We start from the raw sequence: 21,774 nt of genomic DNA on the forward strand, positions 1-21,774 counted from the left end.
AAAAAATACAAAAAATTAGCCAGGCATGGTGGCGGGCGCCTGTAGTCCTAAAAATAAAAAAATTACCCAGGAAATACAAAAATTAGCAGGGAAATACAAAAATTAGCCAGGTGAGGTGGCACCCACTTGTAGTCCCAGCTACTCAGGAGGCTGAGGCGCAAACCTGGGAGGCAGAGGTTGCAGTGAGCCGAGATTGCACCACTGCACTCCAGTCTGAGCAACAGAACAAGACTCTTGCCTCAAAAAAAAAAAAAGAAAAGAAAAAAGAGTATTTAATGAACTTTAAATACAGATAAATTATTTCTGATGAAAATTTAATGTCCAAATTTAAATGTGCAGTAAGTGTAAAATATGTATTAGATTTAGAAGACTTAGTGCAAAAGTAAAATATCTCATCAATCTTTATATTAATCACACGTTGAATATTTTGAATGTATTAGAGATTACATTAGAATTACTTTCACCTGTTCCTTTTTATTTTACTGTGGCTACTAGAAAATGTAAAATGACGTACGTGGCTGGCATTATACTTCTACTGGACAGCACTGATCCAGTAGATCCCAGGACAGCTGAAAGAGGAAATGAGACCAGAAGCAGGAAGAACAATTAAAAGACTCTTTGATAAGCATCCAGGTAAGAGAGACAGGCTTGATTATCTAAATTCTGCCCATCTTCAAAACCTAATTCAAGATATACGTACTGCCTCCAAAAGCTTTCCTAATCCTAACAATTCCCAAGGAGATGCCTTTCTCTGAACTCCTGGGGCACTCATCATCTGCAGCATTCACTTCAACACTCATTCATTTGCCACCTGTCATTTCTACTTAATTTTGGGGTAATTTGTTTCTCAGATTAGACTAGAAGCTCCTAGGCCATAATTTAGGCACCTTTAATTTTTCCATGCTGTGTAATGCATTCTTGATACTTTTAATAAACACAGGTGCATGACTCCAAAAAACCTGGATACACTTTCATGGGTGACTTTACCTTTCCACAGTAGAAGGTACTGAGAATCTCTTTTCCTTCAAGAACCTTAAAGACAGGAGCTAAAATGATGTAAAAGTCAATCAAAACTCCGAACCAAAGTTCCAATAAAGTAGTGATATTTAATCAGTGAACAAGCATTAATTAGTAGACTGTATTGGATACCGTCAAGGAAAAAAAAAAATGCCACGACGGCAGAAGAATTTAGGCTTTTGACAAATTCCATAAAAGTCAAAAACAAAAAATTTCTGATCATCTCTGATCTCCACTGCCAGAGATAACCTTTGCCAACCTAAGCATTAAGAACTTTCAATCAAGGAAAAAACACATTTTTAAAATTAACCCCTAATCAATTCTTCTAATAAATATCACATGTTCCAGGTAGGGAGTCACATATTACCAGTAAATCTCCAACTCAGCATTTTCCCATCTAAATTAGAGTAAGGTTCTGAAAAAGACCTTTCCAGGAAAATGTTAAGAAATAGTATGTGTATTTTACTGCATCATCGATAAAATCTTTCACCTAAAATGCCATTTAAATTTTCTACAATACTTGAGTATACAACAGCCAGCTTGTACCACTACAAAAATAGGAAGCTAGCAGCAACTAGGTAAAAGCAAGGGACATTCTGTGGTGATCAGTACTCATTTGGGAACTTTGCAGTTTTCAGATTTTTCATGTTTGACATTTAAAACAGAAAACTGACAAGTTTCTAATAAGAAATTAAAAGTTACATCAGAATTAATCTTCTTGCATTTGTTTAATGGCTACAAAGTGGATATTACAAAGTGCAGTTGAAGTTTCTATCTCCAAAGAAACAATCGAGCAAGATGGAGTTAGGACAGCTTATAAGGGAACAGAAGGCAGTTCTATTCTGAAAGGCAGAAGAAATGGGAGAAACCTGTCAAACAGCCTGGATGAAATCAAGGAGTTAACAAGCAAAGCTCATTTCCTTTAGCACTGTGAGAAAATTCCGGTTGCTAATAGAAAGCTGAGGAAAGTTTGGTTTGGCTTGTTTCATTTTGTTTTCCTTCCAAATCATCACTGAGTATGAAAGACTGCTTTCCTCTCCTCACATTACTCAGTAAAAACTCCCCCATTGAATTGTCTTCCTGTGCCCTGCTCCCCAGCCTCCCAGATCGGCCCCCGCCCCCGCCTCCCTCCCAGCAAACGTGCTCAGACGCCTCTGGGCTTGTTGTGGTCTCGCCAGTCTGCGGACGAGCGCTCCAAACTCAATGGACAATAGAGTTCACCCCCGTCAACACGAACTACAAAGCTCAGGAGGGCCATTTCCCTTTTCCTGCCCAGATGCTGTTTTCGCTCCTTGGAAGCAAGGTCCCATGCTCGAATAGACGGTCAGTGTGAGCCAGGACCTGCGTGTCTCCTTCTCCACCTGCAGAGCTGCTGAGCCCCTCGACCCCCAAATAAGTTGTACCGCAGCGCACAGGCCAAAAAGGCCCTACCACCACCAGGGGCTTGGCTGGGGACAGTGGCTTCACGATCCAGGTAGGGATGGAGGGGACGTCTCTGGACGCTTGGTCATGGCCCTCAAGACTAAGCCGTCTCCACTGTGCCCCCTCCCCAGCTCCAACTTGCCTCCCCTCCCCCTACTGCGAGAAGACCGAGGAGGTGCGGGCAGGCAGCACCGCCACCTCTTCCTCCGGTGGAGCCCTCGGCCGACACTCACCCTTTCACCACAAAGAAGGGGTCCTCCATGGACATGGCGTCCCGGCCCCGGCCGCCTCCACCTCCACCGCGCACAGGGCGCCCGTGCCTCCCGGCCTCCCTCCGCCCACCCCGCCTGTTCCCGCAGCCGCCCGCGCCTTAGTCTGGGGGACGCCGAGCAGCGGGCACGGGCGCAGTCCAGGTGCACCGGACGACCGCTGGTCCAGCACTCGCTCAGCACCACTGGCCGAATCCTGGACTCAAGCGCCGGCCCCCTCTGCAGCCTCCAGTCCCGGTTCCTCCCGGCGCGTCGGAGAGCCTGATCCCACCCCCGGGACCCTCGGCCGCCGCCAATCACGAAAGCCGCCTGAAGCACGACTTCCGCACCCCACTCACGTGACCAGGGCCTGCCCCTCCCCCCAGCGGGCGGGGCCTGGGTCTGCGTCACTCGGCCCTGGAGGCGGAGCCCTCGGGGCGGTGGAGGTGGGCGGCTTTCTACCGCCCTCTCCTCGGGCCTGTAGTTGTACCTGTTTTGCAAAATCCTCTTACCTTTCCTCTACTTTTAATACTTGATTTTGACAGTATGTAATTTATAAATCTATCTGGTCCTCGACTTAAAATGAAGCATAGTATCTGATTATGATGCTACACAGCTCCTTCAAGTAGGTCTTACTTTGTGTTGGACAGTGTGCTAAAAAGTTATGTATGCATCATCTCAGTATCCTTTGGGGGAAGGTATTATTCCCCTCCTTCCCCTTTTTGGGGGGCAGGGACTCTCTCTGTCACCCAGGCTGGAGTGCAGTGGCACAATCACAGCTCATTGCACCCTCGACCTCCTGGGCTCAAGCAGTCCTCTCGCCTCAGCGTCCCGAGTAGCTGGGACTACAGGTGAGAGCCACCACGCCCGGCTGATTTTTAAATTTTTTGTAGAGATAGAGCTCTCAGTATATTGCCTAGGCTGGCCTCGAACACCTGAGCTCACAAGATCCTCCTGCCTCTGCCTCCCAAAGTGGTGGGATTACAGACGTGAGCCACCACGCCATCCATTTTTGCCATTTTGTAGATGAGAAAATAAGTTCAGAGAGGCTTCAAGACTTCCTGTAGTCACACAGCCTGGACAGAGCAGAACTGCAGATTCTGTGCACTTTCCACCAGATGGAGTGTACTTTCTGTTGCTGTACATTCTGCAAATAACCATTTAATTTTTCATAGAGCATATGGTGCCTCCCAGGAGAGCGCACCTACAAGGAATAAAGAAGGGGCCAGGTATGAAAACTTCCTCTCACTGTGGTTCAAGAACTGTTCCAGAAAACATTTTGCTCAGAACCTTAGCCAACTCATATGCTAGATATGCTGTGGAGTTTGTGGATGAGGATTGTGGACTTTGCTGAAAATCATTGAGCACTTACTTCGTGTGTGTCAGGCAGGGTGTTAAGTGTTATCTCAGTTGCTCTTACAATGCGATAATTACTGCCATCATGCCCATTTTATAAATGAGAAATCTGAGACTCTGGGAGGGTAAGTGACTTGCCCAAGGTCACCAGTCTGGAGATGGCACAGTCCTTGGAGCAACACAAACCCCGTTTAAACCTTGGCTCTATCATTCAGCTCCTCATCTATAAAGCATAAATAATAATAGCTAGTTCATGGGTTGTTGTGATAGTTAAATAAAAATGCATGTAAACCTCAAGATCCCAAAGGACTAAGTTACTGATGTTAGGAAAACCAGTAAGGACGCTGCTAAGGTCATGTGGCGTGAAGGGATGAGGGCCAGACCAGGATGACAGCGATTGAGGGGAAGGAGTGAATCTGACAGATGTTTCAAAAGGAAAACAAGACTAAACACCTAGACATGATGAGGGGCTGAATGGGTTTTGAGAGGGGAGAGAAGAGAGGTGAAAGCCAAAATCCCTGGAGGAGCGAACAATGGAAGGCAGATGCAGGGAAAGGAAGCAGCGTCCAGTACTAGTGATGCTAATGTTTAGTGGGAGAGAACTGTTTACTTAGTTGGGAAGGTGAAAATGGGTCATCGTTCATTCATTCAACAAGCACATGTAAATTGAGGAGCAGGTGAGCATGGTGTTGAAGAGCCATCCTTGGAGCCCAATTGCTTGAATTTAAATCTCAGTTCTGCTACTTTCTGACTGTTGCATCTCGGGCAAGCTGCTTAATCTCTCACTGTCCTCAAGTGTGAAATAGACACTGTAATAACAGCTTCTTTTTTTCTTTTCTCTTTTCTTTTTTTTTTTTTCTTTTGAGACTGAGTCTCGCTCTGTCCCCCAGGCTGGAGTGCAGTGGCTGGATCTCGGCTCACTGCAAGCTCCGCCTTCCGGGTTTACACCATTCTCCTGCCTCAGCCTCCTGAGTAGCTGGGACTACAGGCGCCCGCCACCACACCCGGCTAATTTTTTGTATTTTTTAGTAGACACAGGTTTCACCGTGTTAGCCAGGATGATCTTGATCTCCTGACCTCGTGATCCACCCGCCTGGGCTTCCCAAAGTGCTGGGATTACAGGCGTGAGCCACCGCACCTGGCCCTAATAACAACTTCCTCCTACAGTGTCATGAGGTGATGTGTGAAAAGTGCTTAAAACAGTACCTGACACATGTGCTCCTACTGTGTGCTAAGCACTGAGGACACAGGCATGAACAAGGCTTGGTTCTTGCCTTCAAGGAACTGTCAGACTGGTGGGAGAGACAGGCTGGTGGGAGAGATGCACAGTGAGAGAAGGGCACAGGTTGCCATAGAAACAGCGACAAGATACCAGTATATTTGTGTGTTTTCAGGGCTGGGGCTAGGGGTTCCTAAGCAGTGACTAGAAGCAGCCAGGAGACGGGGGCCATGTTGCTGGAGTGGAAGGAAAAGGATGGGGGCAGCAGGAGCTAAGCCTGGAGGTGGACAGGGTCAGATTATCGGGGGCCTTGTTTGTGATGTTCAGAATAGTGGATGTTTCCTATGGACAGTTCTCCATGGGGACTGAGGGAATGACAGGGTCAGATTGGCATTTGAGACAGATGCTTCAATGGCTAGGTGGTCATGGTCCAGAGGAGGGGTGAGAGTATCCTGAGCTGGGCTTGTGACAACTAAGGTGGAGAAGAGTGATGCATTTGAGACATACTTTAGAGGCAAAGTTAGTGGACTTGGTGACTGATTGGTACAGGGTATGGAGGCATTGATGAAAGAAGAGGGAGGAAGGCTTCTGGAGTTGTAAGTGGGTAGTATTGGTTCCAACCATCAAGAAAGAGAGCACAAGAGGAGGATTTGATTTAGGGTGAATGTAAATTAGCTGTTAGCATGTCAGTTGTCCCCACCAAACAGTAAACTCCTGGAGGGACAGGATACTACGTTAATGTTATTACCACCTAAGCGCCTGTTATGGCCTCTTATCTATTCCATGAATTTCTTAATTGGACCACATGTGACAGGTCAGAGTTGTATACATAGTAATAGAAGATAGAGGACAGAAACTTGGGAAATTCCCATGATTAGGGGATTTAGAAAAAGCACCAACAATGGAGATAGTGGAATGTCGAGATACAAAATGTGTGTGTGTGTGGTGTTTCTTTCTTTAATGTGTCACCTCCTTTACCCTCTATTGAACTAGACCTTGACCTCTACTGCCCCCAACGAAAGGGAAGCTATGGCTAAAATGCAAGGAGAAACAAAGGAAGTTATTTCTTTCTTCTTCTTCTTCTTTTTTTTTTTTTTCATTTAATAGGACCCACGTCCTAGCATAAACAATAGCTTGGGAAGAATACTCAGCAAAAGCCATCTCTTTCCACACCCCCACCCCTACCCCATCCCCAACCCAAAAGAATAATTCAAATTTCTCAGGGAGTAAAAAATCAAAACAGTGGTTGTCTTGAGGGAGAGAGTTTGACTGGGAAGGGAAACTTTCTTGGGTACTAGAAATGCTGTGTATCTTGATGGAGTGTGTGTTACATGAGTGTGTCATTTGTCAGAACTCCTCAAACCGAAACTCTTAATTGGACTTAACTTCTGTTCATTTTTCTGGGGGAGGTTGGCATGCCAACACTGAGCTTTCTGTAGAGTTCTGAGCAGGCAGCCAGGAGAACCTCTGGTTCCTGAGTGAGTCTCCAAAGTTAGGAGAGTAAATGAGGAAGGCAGCACACTGGGTCCCGCAATGCATCTTCTGCAGAAATAAGGAGATGGCAACACAGAGAAGAAGGCACAGGCAGCCAAATGAGCTGAGGATCAGAAAGGAGCAAGCCATATCGCTGGGGATGCCAGGATAGACCTGAGAGGGATTGCAGTGGGTAGTCACCCCCTGCCCCTAGAAGCTGCGGGAATGCCATGACACCCCTACAAGGGGATCTCCCCTACTATAAAATGAAATAATGACACTCAGCCTGTTCCCTCACTAGGCTGTTGTAAGGAACAACTGGATCATATGTTGGAATAATTTTTTATTTTTAAAATTTTAATTATGAGGCCAGACACCATGGCTCATGCCTGTAAATCCCAGCATTTTGGGAGGCCGAGACAGGCAGATCACAAGGTCAAGAGATCAAGACCATCCTGGCCAACATGGTGAAACCCCGTCTCTACTAAAAATACAAAAATTAGTTGGGCTTGGTGGTGCGTGCCTGTAGTCCCAGCTACTTGGGAGGCTGAGGCAGGAGAATCGCTTGAACCTGGGAGGCAGAGGTTGCAGTGAGCTGAGATCACACCACTGCCCTCCAGCCTGGCAACAGAGTGAGACTCCATCTCAAAAAAAAAAATTTAATTGTGGTAAAATACACATAACATAAAATTTACTGTCGTAACCATGTTTAAGTGTACAATTCAGTAGTGTTAAATATATTTGCCTTCTTGTGCAACCAATGTCCAGAACTCTTTTCATCTTGCAGAACTGAAACTCTATACCCATTAAACAACTCCGCATTCTCCCCCAACAATCTCTGGCAACCACCGTTCTACTGTGTGTCTGTATGAATTTGACTACTCTGGGTACCTCATATAAGTGGAATCATACAGGATCTGACTTTTTATTATTTGCTTCTTTCAGTTAGCATATCTTCAGATTCATTCATTCATTCTGCATATTGCAGAATTTACTTCCTTTGTAAGCCTGACTAATATTGCATTGTATATATACCACATTGTGCTTGTCCATTCATCCATCAGTGGACACTTGGCTTTCTTTTACCTTTTGGCTATAATGAATAATGCTGATATGAACACAGGTGTACAAATATCTCTTTGAGACCCTGCTTTCCATTATTTTGGATATATATGCAGAAGTGGAACTGCTGGATAATATGGTAATTCTATTTTAAATTTCTTTGAAGAACAGTCATATTGTTTTCCATAGTGACTGCACCATTTTACATTCCTACTAAAAGACATAGGCATTCCAATTTCTTCACATCTTCGTCAACACTTGTTATTTTCTAGGTTTTCTTTTCCCTTATTGTAGTTGTACTAATGGGTGTGAGGTGGTATCTCACTATGGTTTTGATTCACATTTCTTTAATAATTGGTGATGTTAAGCACCTATTCATGTGCTTATTGGCCATTTGTATATCTGTTTTGGGGGGTGGGGAGAAATGTCTGTTCAAGTCCTTTGCCCATTTTTGATTGGGTTGTTTTATTTTGTTGAGTTCACCCTAAATCCTCCTTGAAACAAGGTAAAGAAAGGGAGAAAAGTGTTAACATAGATGTAAGGTATCATACTCTTCATCATTATCCAACCTTTTAGAAACCCTGGTATGCATGTATATGTTCCAGAACATTCCAGGAAACATTCACTTATGTTAAGTTCCATTGATCTGGCTATGACTGTCTATGTTTCCTACCTCCAACCACAGAAAATATCCTTACACATATCGAAAATACACTGGTCATGATTTATTTCCTCTTCTTGTTTGTTACCAACACCTCCACCATTGTCACCCTCTACACACTGATTTAAAATAAACAAGGAGGAATTCCAGTCAGTTTACATATTCAGCACTAAGGAATGATGGAGAATTTGTGGAACATCCATTTGGTGGTCATTAGAAATATTGTTTAAAAGTGTGTAATGACATAGGAATGGCTTGAGTAAAAATAGCACGACACAAAATTATACATATGATACAATTTCAGCTCTGTTCTTTCTTAGACATTGAAATGTTTTGGTACATAGAACATTTTTACACGTAGAAAAAAGAAGTGTATTTAAAGTTTGTCAACTACTACAATGAAATATTTACTTGGATAATCAGAAATACAAAAGTTTTAAAAAAGAAGAGAAAATTAATAAAAGAGAAGTTAAAAGCCAAGTGACCACATCTGAAAAGTACATCAAAAGTTCGCAGTTTTCATCCTGAGCAACATGGCAAAACCCCATCTCTACAAAAAAATCCAAAAATTAGCTAAGTGTAGTGGCTCATGCCTATGGTCCCAGCTACCTGTGAGGGTGAGGTGAGAGGATCACTTGAGCCAGGAGGCAGAGATTGTAGTGAGCCATGTTCACGCCACCGCACTCCAGCCTAGGTGACAGTGAGACCCTGTCTCAAAAAAAAAAAAAAAAAAAAAAGTTTTAAATCCTTGTTAGAATAAGGCAAGTTAGGAATGTATGAATGAATGGAAATTGATGAGTACTAAAAAGCTGAAATACATTATTGGAATTCAGTGCATTTCTTGACAAGACAGTGGATTTGAACCATTGTAGTAAGGGGAGGTATGTTCTTTACCATCCTTTATGAATTTGACTATATATAAGGAAAGAAAAATCAATCCTGTGTTGGTAAACTGGTTCATTGCCATAATAGTACTAGTGATTGCTAATGTTTACGTACTATGTACCAGGCATTGTGCTAAGTGACTGATATGGTTGGGCTGTGTCCGCAACCAAATCTCATCTTGAATTCTCTTGCGTTGTGGTGGGAGGGACCTGGTGGGAAGTAATTGAATAGCGGAGGCAGGTCTTTCCTGTGCTGTTCTCGTGATAGTGAATAAGTCTCACGAAATCTGACAGTATTATAAAGGGGAGTTTCCCTACACAAGCTCCTCTCTGCCTGCTGCCATCCACGTAAGATGTGACTTGCTCTTCCTTGCCTTCAGCCATGATTGTGAGGCCTCCCCAGCCATGTGAAACTGTAAGTCCAATAAACCTCTTTCTTTTGTAAATTGCCCAGTCTTGGGTATGTCTTTGTCAGCAGTGTGAAAACAGACATATACAGTGACACACATGCACTATCTTCAGAGGCTCCAGAATCCCCATATGGGGCAGGTTTGAGAATGTAATTTGGTTGGAGAGCAGGGCTAGGGGATTTAAGGTGGCATCGGAGACCCACTGTCTTTTCTTAAATTATAGGTTTATTTGGAATTGCTTAAGAGAGCTGATGGTGATTATGCATGTGTAGTAATAGTGCTCTAAAGCCCCAAACAGTGACAAGTCACTTCTTGGTTCCACCACTGCTGATTTCATTGAATCCTCACAATAATCCAGTAAGGCAGAATCAGTTATTACTCCCATTTTCTATATGAGAAATCCCAGACTTAGAGAAGTTAATAATTTGGTTAAAGGTCACATAGGTAGGAAATGTCAGAGCCTCATTTGAAAATAAGTCGGACTCCTGAACCCATGTTCTTTGCTACGGTATTCTACTCTCATTCGTACAAGGACTAGCCTTGGCCAAAAGTTGGCAAATGGATTTTACCTACCCACAGAAAATGGCTCAGATCAGACTCGACACACACACACAAGCACACACACACACACACGCACACTCTTCTACTGAATTAAAAAAGAAATAGCCAAGGGGAAACTACTGATTAAATATAATAGAATATATTATGTTGAAAACAACATTATTTAACAAACAAGACCCTTTCACTAACTTGATAATTCATCATTTGGTTTTCGAGGATGAACTGCACTGACTACAAATGAGTCAGATTCCTCAGAAGGGTCTTAAAATACATCTAATAAATCAGGTATTAAAAAGCCAAACACATAAAGGGATTTGTGATGAACAGGATAAGCACAACCCACTCTGAAAAGTGCGGCCTGAGATTTAAGTTTAGACTATTGCTCAGAGATGAGGCTTGTTTTTCCACAAAGAGAATGCAAGGGATTCTCCCTACCTCAGTGCCCCCCGCTTAGTGGGGCAGTCTTACCTGTCCTTGAAGATCTTGGTCGCAATTGAATCTATTAAAATTTTAAGGACTATTAAAGCTATGCTATTAAAATTGCATATTAATGTTGGAAAACATCAATTTGAAAAGAATTTACAAAGTACTATTAGGATGTAAAACCTTTTTTGGTAAAATGAACAAATAAAGCTATGCTTATATGCAGAAATATGTAGTCAGCAAAACCACTGAAAAGAAATACACTAAAATATGTTAACAGCAATTTTTTTCCTTCCCTACCCTTCCCTTCCTCCTTCCCTTCCATCTCTTCTTCCTTCTTCCTTCCTGCTTCATTCTTCCCTCCTCCCCTCCCTCCTCCTCCCTCCTCTCTCCATCTTCCTTCCTTCCTTCCTTCCTTCCTCCTCCTTCCTTCCTCCTTCCTTCCTTCCCTTCCTCTGTTGCCGGTGGTGTAGTGGCAGTGGCATGATCTCAGCTGACTGCAGCCTTGACCTCCCAGGCTCAAGCGACCCTCCCACCTCAGCCTCCTGAGTAGCTGAGACTACAGACACGTGCACCACACCTGGCTAATTTTTTGTATTTTTAGTAGAGATGAGGGTTTCACCATGTTGCCCAGGCTGGTCTTGAACTCCTGGGCTCAAGCAATCTGCCCACCTCAGCCTCCCAAAGTGTTGGGATTACAGGTGTGAGCCACCATGCCCGGCCAACAGCAATTTTTTCTGATGTTCTGATGGGTGATTTTTATCTTATTACTCTCTGGTTTTTTGTGTGTATTTGCCTAGTATTCTGGATTAAATTTACTAATTTGCAATTAGAGTAAAATGACTTGAAATGAAAGACATTGGTCAGGTGTGGTGGCTCACACCTGTAATCCCAGCACTTTGGGAGGCCAAGGTGGGTGGATCACATGAGGTCAGGAGCTTGAGACCAGCCTGGCCAACATGGCAAAACCCCATCTCTACTAAAAGGACAAAAATTAGCCGGGTGTGGTGGCACATGTCTGTAACCCCAGCTACTTGGGAGGCTGAGTCAGGAGAATTGCTTGAATCTGGGAGGTGGAGGTTGCAGTGAGCCAAGATGGCACCACTGCACTTCAGCCTGGGTGACAGAGTGAGACTCCATCTCAAAAAAAAAGAAAAAAGACATCGTTGCCATACCTACTTTTTAATGTCAGTACAGCAGGTTATGGTATGGAATGCATTTTTGGAACAAGATATTAACAAAAATTCAAAGGAACAAATACACGGCCATGGAATTCCAGTACTGAGAGACATTTGGGAATATTGGGGGAGTTTTCCAAAAGAGGGACCCAGGTGACCATATTTGTTAAATGAATAACAAAAGGAAACAGGAAAGAAAGAGAGAAGTACAAAGATCTGAGAAGAGAAGGTGCCAGGGGCTGCTGAGAAATGGCCAAATGTTAATTTCATTATTTGGCTTCTTATTTTATTCTGGGTAAAGGTAGACCTATTAGTTTCCTGTTGCCACCATAATAAATTACCACTAACTTAGTGGCCTCGAACAACGCAAATTTATTCTTTCCAAGTTCTGGAGGACAGAAGTCCAAAAATGTGTCTTATCAGCTGAAATCAAAGTGTTGTGTTCCTTCTGGAGGCTCTAAAGAGAATCTCTTCCTTCTCTTTTCTAGTTCTAGAGGCCATCTGTGTTCCTTGGCTCATGTCCTTCTTTCAGCAGTGGCATCATTCTGACCTTTGCTTTCATTGTCACATCTCCTCAACTCTGACCCTTTTGCATCCCTCTAACAAGGCCCCTCTGATTACACTGGGCCCACCAGATTATCCAGGATAGCCTCTCTGTCTCAAGATCCTTAATTTAATCATATCTGCCAAGGGTTTTGTTTTGTTTTGTTTTTGCCATTTAAGGTAACAGGTTCTGGGGATTAGGATGTGGACATCTTTGAGGCAGACAATTCTCAACCTGCCATACAAGGAAACCACTGGGTAAGATTCTACTACCTACTAAATGCATCATAAACAGCACTTCTTCTGATCCTTCAACAACTCTGTGAAATGTATGACAGGATTTGCTTTTAAAGTTGAAGAAATCAAGCCTTGGTGCAATTTGCGATTCTGCCCATGGTTAAATAGTGGGGAGGCAAACCCGGGTCCCTGAACCCAGCTCAAGCCTGCCTGCCTCATGGCCTTGCCTCCATTCACATCTCCCCTTCATGTCTACTTCCTCTTTCCTGTCTGGGCCTGTTCCCCAGCTCCCTGGACAAGCTTAAGCTGCTGTTTTCTAGCTTGTCATGTGCTCCTGATGACAGTGTAGCCACAGGTTGATCTTAGCGATTGCTGATTGAGCGAGCTGAGTGGCTGTCCCTCAGAATCTTCTCTTAGGCCTTTCTCTTGCCTTCCTTTATTCAGTAAGTGTTTTGAGCTTATTGTGCTGGGTGCTAGAGTAGCAGGGAGGACAGACCTAAGCTGAAGATTACAGGACAATCTAAGTGACACCTGCTATCTCAGACATAGAGACTACAGCATCATAGGGAGCCAGAGCAGGGAGTTCCAAGCCCTGGGAACTGTATGACTCTTTCTTATTGACCCTTAAGCAAAAACCTAAGCTCCAGGGAAGCAGAGGCAGCAGCTTGAGCTCCCTGATTGACCAGATACGATTAATCTTTGTTTCTCTGTGCTTTGAACATGACTGTGCTCCATAAATATTAAAAAGTTGGGAAGAGGGTGAAGACAGATACACCAAAAGGAGCAAACAGTGTCTGAAACCAGCAAAGGGTTAAAAGTTACCAAAGAAGGTGCTCATGCTTTCGGTTTGTCTTTTTTTAACCTAGCAACTGATGACATTGCATATTTTCCCCTGTTCTTATTGGGAGAAGGCCCTGTGTGTCACTCAGTTGCTAAATCACCCAAGAGGTTCTCAGAAGGGACCTGTCAGTTTTAGGTTTAAAGAACCCAGAAAGAGAAGGACTATAGGGGAACTGATGGTGTTCCTGTTACCTCTCATCGTTGTAGTAATGGTGAAGCACAGCGATTCCCGTGAGTATCCCACGTTCTCTTCTCTCCTAACTCCAAGTTGAGGCAGCCTAGAAGGAACAGCTTTTCTTCCTGAAACTTGTGGCGAAAAATATAGAAGCCAGGGGCAGAAAAGTTGTATTACACTCAGGACTCCAGGAGCAATGGACTACCTGAACAGTTTCCCAGTTCATATTTGTAGGATTTTGATATCACCACCTTCTGAGGGAGGGGGTTCTAGAAAGACTCTGGAACGTCCCCACTTTCCCTCTGAGCATGGCCTCCTTTCGTTTCTGCTCATATTTTTTCTTTTACTTTTGTTTCTCGTCTTTTCTAACTTCCAGAGTCTCGTGAGGATGTAGTCAGAGTTTCAGGGGCATTAACAGTGGAGCAGATCCATTGTTGAGGTTTATTTATGTTTTCCCTCCTCAACACAAGCCATACCTGTAACAAAAGATCCAAGAAAGATAAAACGATGGCTCTGGCTTTGTTTACTGGCAGTGAGAAATATTAATTGAGTAGAAGGGAGAGTTTTTCATTGTTTGGGGAGCTCAAGTCACTGGGGAAGCAAATGCCTTCTGTTGCCTCAAGTAGGCAAAAAGGCCCATGGGCTAGAACCACCAGGCTTCTCTGCCGTAGGCACCTGCTCTCTGGGCTGAGGACTAGTATTGGTGGGCAGTGTACCACCAGTAGACTTGGCCACCACCATAGGTGTGACTGATGGACATGAGAGGAAGGAGTTCTTTCAAATCACCCATGCACATAGAAAGTGGAATGATTGACAATGGAGATTTGGAAGGGCGAGGGGGGTGGGTGATGAGAAATTATTTAATGGGTACAATGTGTGTTACTTGGGTGATGGATACCTTAAAGCCCCAACTTGACCACTACACAGTCTATGCTATAATAAAATTGCACGTTTACATCGTAAACTTACACAAATTAAAAAATTGAAAAATCATATGGCTGGGAGTGGTGGCTTACGCCTATAATCCTAGCACATTGGGAGGCCAAGGCGGGCGGATCACTTGAGGTCAGGAGTTTGAAACCAGCTTGACCATCATGGTGAAACCCCATCTCTACTAAAAATACAAAAAATTAGTTGGGCATGGTGGTGCACGCCTGTGATCCCAGCTACTCGGGAGACTGAGACAGGAGAATCGCTGGAACCCAGGAGGTGGAGGTTGCAGTGAGCTGAGATCATGCCACTGCACTCCAGCCTGGGTGATGGAGTGAGAATCCCTCTCAAAAAAAAAAAAAAAAAAAAAAAAATCCATGTGTTAATTGTTCAAATATTGATTGATGGCCTACTATGTGCCAGGCACTTTGGGGGATACAGCAGCAAACAAGACAGACATAGTCTCTGCTTCCATGAAAATTTAATCCAGAAAGTCTCATCATTTACGGGAAAGATTGGGGGTGAGGGTAAGAGACAGAAGATGAAAGAGGAAAGGAGGAGGGAGGTAAAGGGTGATATTTTTGGAAGTAAAAAAGCTTATATATTACCTGCATGTGATTCTCAAAGAGCTCTCCAATAATATGGAATAATATTCCTTAAACATATTGTCTCCTGTGACAATCTCACTATTTGTGGTAGGTGAAGAAAATATCCCCATTTAAAGATGAGATCTAGATTTTTCTCTAGGCCTAGACAGTGACCACGCTCAACATAAGGAGAAACCTGAAGGAGACTGCAGATCTTCCGGCCCTCGGTCCAGGGCTGTTCCACAATGTCTTTACACCTCTGGGTGTGAAGACTTGTCACTTTGGTAATTGGGGGGACAGGAAATAAAACAAGTAAGTTATAAAGGCAAGGGAAGGTCACTTGGTGCTGGCTGTTCTCTTTTGACTCCTTAGAGTGCGTCCTTCTCTGTTCTGTTCTGTGTCCTTGAGGCTGACTGCTAGACTGCATCACGTAGCTTCTCTTGCAAACTGATTTCTGCTTGGGTTCACACAATGGGAGACACTGAAGGGAGAGAGGTCAGAGAGCGGGGAGGAAAGAGAGGCTGGGATACATCTTTCTTGCTCCTTCCCCACTTTCGGTAATGTCTTTGGCAGTAGCTGTGTTCTTCTGTAATGTTGTCTTTCCTAAATAACCCCTTCTTCATGGTTCTAGCTCCCATTGGGCTTCAGTAACAGTATTTGCTGTTCTTCTCTCTTAAGCCCTAGGGGTGATAATGGCTTCCCATAGTTGTTAGCCTGCGGGTGCCCATCATCCTTGCTTGTTCCTTTAACCTTGACCATATCTTTGCAAGGAGTCCCTTCATTAAGGTCTCCTCACATGACCCATCTGGCTTGAAAGCTGTTTCCTGCTAGGACCCTAACTGAACGTTCCTGGGCTTTGAGGGACACTGGCTGGGAAAGGATGAGATTATGAAAAAAGACTTGGTCTACTTGGTATTTATGCCTAGTGCTAGCCCTGAATGGGAGCTATATACCAGTAATAGATGGGGAAACACAGGAGGAGATACTGAAGTGTTGTGGGCATACTCCAGGAAATGTCAACATAACTCCAATATCACTTCCAGTGTGTTGCTTTCATTGACTCCATAGCCTGCAGTTGACTCCTCCTTCCTTTGTGCTCCTGTAGCTCCTGTTCACAGTTCTATAATTTTCCGTTTACAAAAATCTTCCCTTTGAGGCTCTCCTTAAAGACAGAAAGAGATATCTTCATTTTCTTCTTATTTCTCTGGTACTACCTAGTGCCCAACAGGCACTTAGTAAATGTTTGCTGGGTGAATTTATGTTCGGAGGTAATGTCCCTAAGAAATCAGTTATTTGACTCGGAGCCATAGAAAGCTTGGGCAGTAATAATGACTGCAAATTCAAAACTGTGGCTTACTGTAGTTGCAGGATTTGTATTAAAAAGGTGTTTCATGCTTTTACAACTCATCTTGTTCTTCATTTCAGCCTGCGTGAAACTGTGAATTGGAATTGGTGATATGGGTGGGTGTAATCAGACTGGGGACTGGCATGAGATTTCTCATTCATAGCCATATGTGGTCTGTGTGTTTCATCTTGACATAACCAAGGTCAGTCTCTTGGTATTACTTATCATTTTATGGCTGTATCAATCTGCTATATCAATCTACTTCATGAATGGTGGAGTCCTTCACAGGCGAGGTCTGATGATGGATAAGCTCCCTAGGCTGCCAACTGGGCTAGTGTTAAAAAACAGACTTGCATATTATCTGCTTAGAAGTGACCTTGAGTTCAAAGAGTTAACATGAGAAAATATGGGCGTTTTCTATAGACTTTATTAGATAGGCTTCAGTCTGTTTCCATGGAGCTGTTGCCAAGGTACAGACCATAGAAATTTCTCCAAGACAATGTTTCACTCCCTTAAGGCCCTCTTCTTAATTGGCGTTGAATCTATCTAAACTTGAGAAATTCAACTAATTTGTAAATTTTTCTTTTGACTAGTTGAAATAGCTGTCTATTCTCACTTGACCGCAATCCTCCTACCCCACAGTATTGCGAAGAACTGGAGGGAAGGAACCTAAGTTAAAGATCAAACACATGACTCTTTGAACACTTATTTTAGGGAACTCAAATTGAGACAGATGACAAAGGATGTTTTTTCTGATGTCTGAATTTATATTTATTGGGGAAAATCTTTGAAGAGTATACATATTAAGTCACATTTTGTTATAACTTCAAAGGATCGTTTTAGAAGACTAAAATTTATAGAACTGAGATTTTCAGGGAGACATGAGACATATAGTCATCATTGTGTACAGAAAGTACTGAGGGAAAAAAGACAGCAGAGCTCATTCATTCGTTTTCCAAAACTCCACATGGTCCTACAGGGCTCACTTCCTTACTCCGTTCACATCTCTGCTCAAGTGCCACCTGCTCTGGTCCCTCTATCTAAAAGATCAGGCCTCCTCTCCACTCTCTCTTTTCTCTGCTTTACTTTTGTTCATAACCTTTATCTCCACCTGACCTTGTATTATATATGCATTTATTGGCGATCTCCTGTCTAGAAATTAGCTCAGAGGGCTGGGACTTTCATGTGTTCCAGCAGCTAGGACTGTGCTTCCAGCAGCTAGGACTGTGCTTACTGGACATTCAGAAAAGAATAAACCTATATGAAGTGAGACACTGGCAACCTTCAAAAGGGTAGCCTCAGAAAAGTAGCTCACAAGCCAAAGTTGTCACAGTTGCCACTTTTATGCTCTCAGTAAATTCCTGTAGTTAGACAAGTCATTAGGAGAGGGGACTAATGGTTCTTGCTGCACATAGAACCATAAACATGGTCTGAGATGTGTCCAAAGGTCCCCTTAACTAAAAAATATCGCCACCTACTTCTCCCCTCATTCCCACGATGCTCGAAATTCCAAAGAGTGGTTCCCAGGAATCACCATCATTTTGACCTTATTAAGGCATTGGACTGCTTGAGAGAGCCAACAAAGAATCAAACTGTGTTGACCTGGTTATCCAATCAGGACTCACGGCCACCTGTGTGTAGGAAGGTTTGGAGCCTGTGGCCCCAGGACTGGGAAATCAGAGGCAGTGAGTCATCCTTGACACAAGGGGGCGGGAGAGAGCAGTGATAATCCAGGGGCTGGAAGCCTGAGACAGCCTGCTCTAGGAAGCGCCCTCTACACTAGGGAGAGTTGGGTAGTCTTAAGGTAGAGGGACTTCCCATAGAGAGATCACAGTGTGATTCCTGGTTCCTTCACTTATGGATTCTAAGGATGATCTTGGGCAATTAATATCTTTGCACCTGTTTTCTTTTCTTTTTCTTTTTTTTGAGATGGAGTTTTGCTCTTTTTGCCCAGGCTGGAGTGCAACAGCGCAATCTCGGCTCACTGCAACCTCTGCCTCTGGGGTTCAAGCGATTCTCCTGCCTCAGCCTCCCGAGTGGCTGGGATTACAGGCATGCGCCACCACACCCAGCTAATTTTTTGTAATTTTAGTAGAGACAGGATTTCTCCATGTTGGCCAGGCTGGTCTTGAACTCCTGACCCAGGTGATCCGCCCGCCGTGGCCTCCCAAAGTGCTGGGATTACAGGTGTGAGCCACCATACCCAGCCTCTCTGCACCTATTTTCTATCTGTGGGTTGGAATTATAAGACCTACCTCAAAGGTTTGTTAGAAGAATAAGTGAAACCCGTGTTTATTAAGGACTTAGAATGGTACCTAACACAAGGTACATGCTCAAGAAACAAATGCAGTTGTGATGACTATGATTAAGATGCTGCTGCCCTTTATGCCTCATTGAAAGCCCTTGTGATCTGCCACCTTCTCCTTGGAACATTTCCCAGTGGATACCTTCTCATGGGACCACAGTCTCTCTTCTCCAAGTGGCTGAAGCACTCCATTGGTATTCTTTTCTGGCACTTGCTGCTTGTTGCTGTGTGTGGTGGCATTGCATTTATTTGTTATGTGCTTTAGCTCCCCAGTAATACTGTAAGTTCCTGGAGGAAAGGGCTGGTATCTGATTTGTTCTTCTCTTCCTAACATTGACTCGAATTCCTTGTATATAATAGACACTAAATAGATAAGAATTACCCACATGAGGCTGGGTGCAGTGGCTCACGCCTGTAATCCCAACACTTTGGGGGGCTGAGGCGGGTGGATCACCTGAGGTCAGGAGTTCGAGACCAGCCTGACCAACATGGTGGAACCCCATCTCTACTAAAAATACAAAAATTAGCTGAGTGTGGTGGTGAGTGCCTATAATCCCAACTACTCGGGAGGCTGAGGCAGGAGAATCACTTGAACCCGGGAGGGGGAGGTTGCAGTGAGCCAAGATCATGCCATTGCACTCCAGCCTGGGTGTCACAGCGAGACTCTGTCTCAAAAAAAAAAAAAGAAAAGAAAAGAAAGAAAAAAAAATTGCCCTCATGGATGAACGTGTGAAAACACTTTATCAATTATTTTACAATCCAGTGATTTTCACATTCTTTTGTAAGAATGGCCCAACTGGTTAACGGACAGGTTAAAGGGAACATGATTTAGAACTATCAAGTAGCCATTGCACCTGGCCTAAGAGCTGTTTGGTTGTGTTGTTCTGGTTCTCCAGCACTGTCTGTCAGAAGCTGATGAGACAGGGCAGGAGATGCCCTTTGAGAAGTAGCTTGACTGGCTTAGACAGAAGACCAAATTCTAAATTGTATATTTCAGCTTAATAAGTGAGTTGGTGCTGACGATCTGTTCATGGAAAGGGAGAGAGACTTAACTTCAAAATTATTAGGGCAAGAAAAGAGAAATGGAAGATTAGATCAAATGATATGAAATTGCTATTTTTGTAGGTCAAATATTGGCCTTTCCAAATGATTCGAAATCTGATTATCTCTGCCACAAATCCTGGTAGGATATAAATTATCACAAGGTTTAATGTACTATGAGAGGGAGGGTACCTGGACTTTCCCTCATCTTTTCTGTTGTGAGTTATTGACTGAACATGTGTCAGTCAACTTCCCACCACAGCAGAGGTCACATTTTAAAAGCCCAGCCAGGAGCAAGCATGACTTGTTCCTGTGGAGGCACCAGATGGGTAACTGGGTCCATGGCAAATGAAGAGGAGAGGGCTGTGATGTCCTGGAGCAGAGCCACGCTGGGCTGAACGAGTGGTGGATGGGTGTGACTGACAGAGCGAGTCCAGCCTTTCGGGGCCTGGACTTCGAAGTCAAGGCTGGCTGGTGGAGAACAATTGTTTCAAAATCAAGAATCAGAATTAGATTGAAGTTGAAAAAAAAAAAAAAGGAAAGACACAGCCAGGCACTGTGCCTCATACCTATAATCCCAGCACTTTGGGAGGTCAAGGCAGGGGGAATCATGAGGAAGGAGTTCAAGACCAGCCTGGCCAACATGGTGAAACCACATCTCTACTAAAATTACAAAAAATTAGCTGGATGTAGTAGCGGACACCTGTAATCCCAGCTACTTGGGAGGCTGAGGCAGAAGAATCGCTTGAACCTGGGAGGCAGAGGTTGCAGTGAGCAGAGATTGTGCCACTGCACTCCAGCCCAGGTGACAGAGTGAGACTCTGTCTCAAAAAAAAAAAAAAAAAGACACAGTACTTACTTGTACAGTATTTTCAACAGACCGTATTTCTCTCTACCTCTTTTAATTTCAGATAATATAAATTCTTATGAAAATTACATTTTTATCAGAAGGCAAAGTTACATGAATTGTAAATATTATGTTTGGAGATGATGCTGGTGATACTTACCTGGAATAAATCCTGCTATTGGTCACTAATGCCCCAAGTTGTTAATACTGGAGGTTTTTTTGCTTGTTGGCATCTACCAGGAATGTAGACCCCAGAGATCATAAAAATAGAAAACCCAGATTCCAGGGGATATTCTACACCAACCCAGCTTAGCTCAGCAACACAGCATCTTTTTTTCTTCCTGCTTTTTTCTCCTTTCCACATTCTCTGCCGGGAGTCTGCTCTCCGTGGGTTTTTTTTTCCCCATGAATAACTATGGAAGTGATTCCTCCCTCTTTCTTTTCCCCTCACTCCCTCAACTCCAGCCACAAGCCTTTGTGCTGCTCCTGGAATGTGCCAGGCATGTTCTTTCCTGGGGCCTTGGCATGACCCTTCTTGCCCAGACTGCTGTCCCCAGATACCTGCCTGTCTTCCCAACTCCTTGCAGGCATTTGCTCAGAATTCAGCTTTGTGGGAGACCTTCCTTAATAGGCCTTCCTTTTTTAAATAGTGTTGCCTATTCCTCTTTGCAGTTTTATTTTTCTCCACTGTACTTTAAAAAAATTATATATTTTATTTTGTAGTCTGTCTTCTCCCCTTCCCCCCACTAGGGTATAGACTCCATGAGGGCAGAGATTTTTATCTGTTTGGTCTGGTATAAGCTTAGGGCCTAGAAGAGTGGCTGTCACAGAAAAAGCATTGGATATACAAATGAAATATTAAGGAAGTGTGAGAACTAATATTCACAACTTGTTCCTCCTTTTGGGGCCTCCTCCTTTAGACAGTTGCATTCCTCCAGAGTAGCCACAAAACCTTCCAGATGTGAAAAAATAGAGCTATTTCAAAATCAATTGCAGATTTGCATATATAT

At 43.7% G+C, this 21,774-nt stretch overlaps 2 protein-coding genes across 5 annotated transcripts in view; one reads left to right on the top strand and one right to left on the bottom strand.

Annotated features, from left to right (window-relative positions):
- The window catches only part of STX6 (syntaxin 6), a 49,882-nt gene extending 46,825 nt beyond the window's left edge, over positions 1-3,057 (bottom strand). The window contains exon 1 of the mRNA XM_017888819.1: positions 2,673-3,057. Within this exon, the coding sequence (XP_017744308.1) occupies positions 2,673-2,707 (35 nt within the window). The 5' untranslated portion in view covers positions 2,708-3,057. The remainder of the gene's footprint in view (positions 1-2,672) is intronic.
- A 10,039-nt stretch (positions 3,058-13,096) lies between these two features.
- LOC108539893 (major histocompatibility complex class I-related gene protein) overlaps positions 13,097-21,774 on the top strand; it is a 24,472-nt gene continuing 15,794 nt past the window's right edge. For 3 of the 4 annotated variants that reach the window (XR_001888517.1, XM_017888833.1, XM_017888834.1), the window contains exons 1-2: positions 13,103-13,137; positions 13,561-13,765. Coding sequence is in view for 2 of the 4 variants with exons in the window: in XM_017888833.1 (XP_017744322.1) it covers positions 13,567-13,765 (199 nt within the window). In the remaining 2 variants the exon portion in view is untranslated. Of the gene's footprint in view, positions 13,138-13,560; positions 13,766-16,651; positions 16,774-21,774 lie in introns of all 4 variants that reach the window. The other variant, XM_017888835.1, reaches the window with a different exon arrangement.

This window comes from Rhinopithecus bieti, unplaced genomic scaffold (genome assembly GCF_001698545.2).
Source record: "Rhinopithecus bieti isolate Rb0 unplaced genomic scaffold, ASM169854v2 scaffold_15676, whole genome shotgun sequence".
Taxonomy (NCBI): Eukaryota; Metazoa; Chordata; class Mammalia; order Primates; family Cercopithecidae; genus Rhinopithecus; species Rhinopithecus bieti.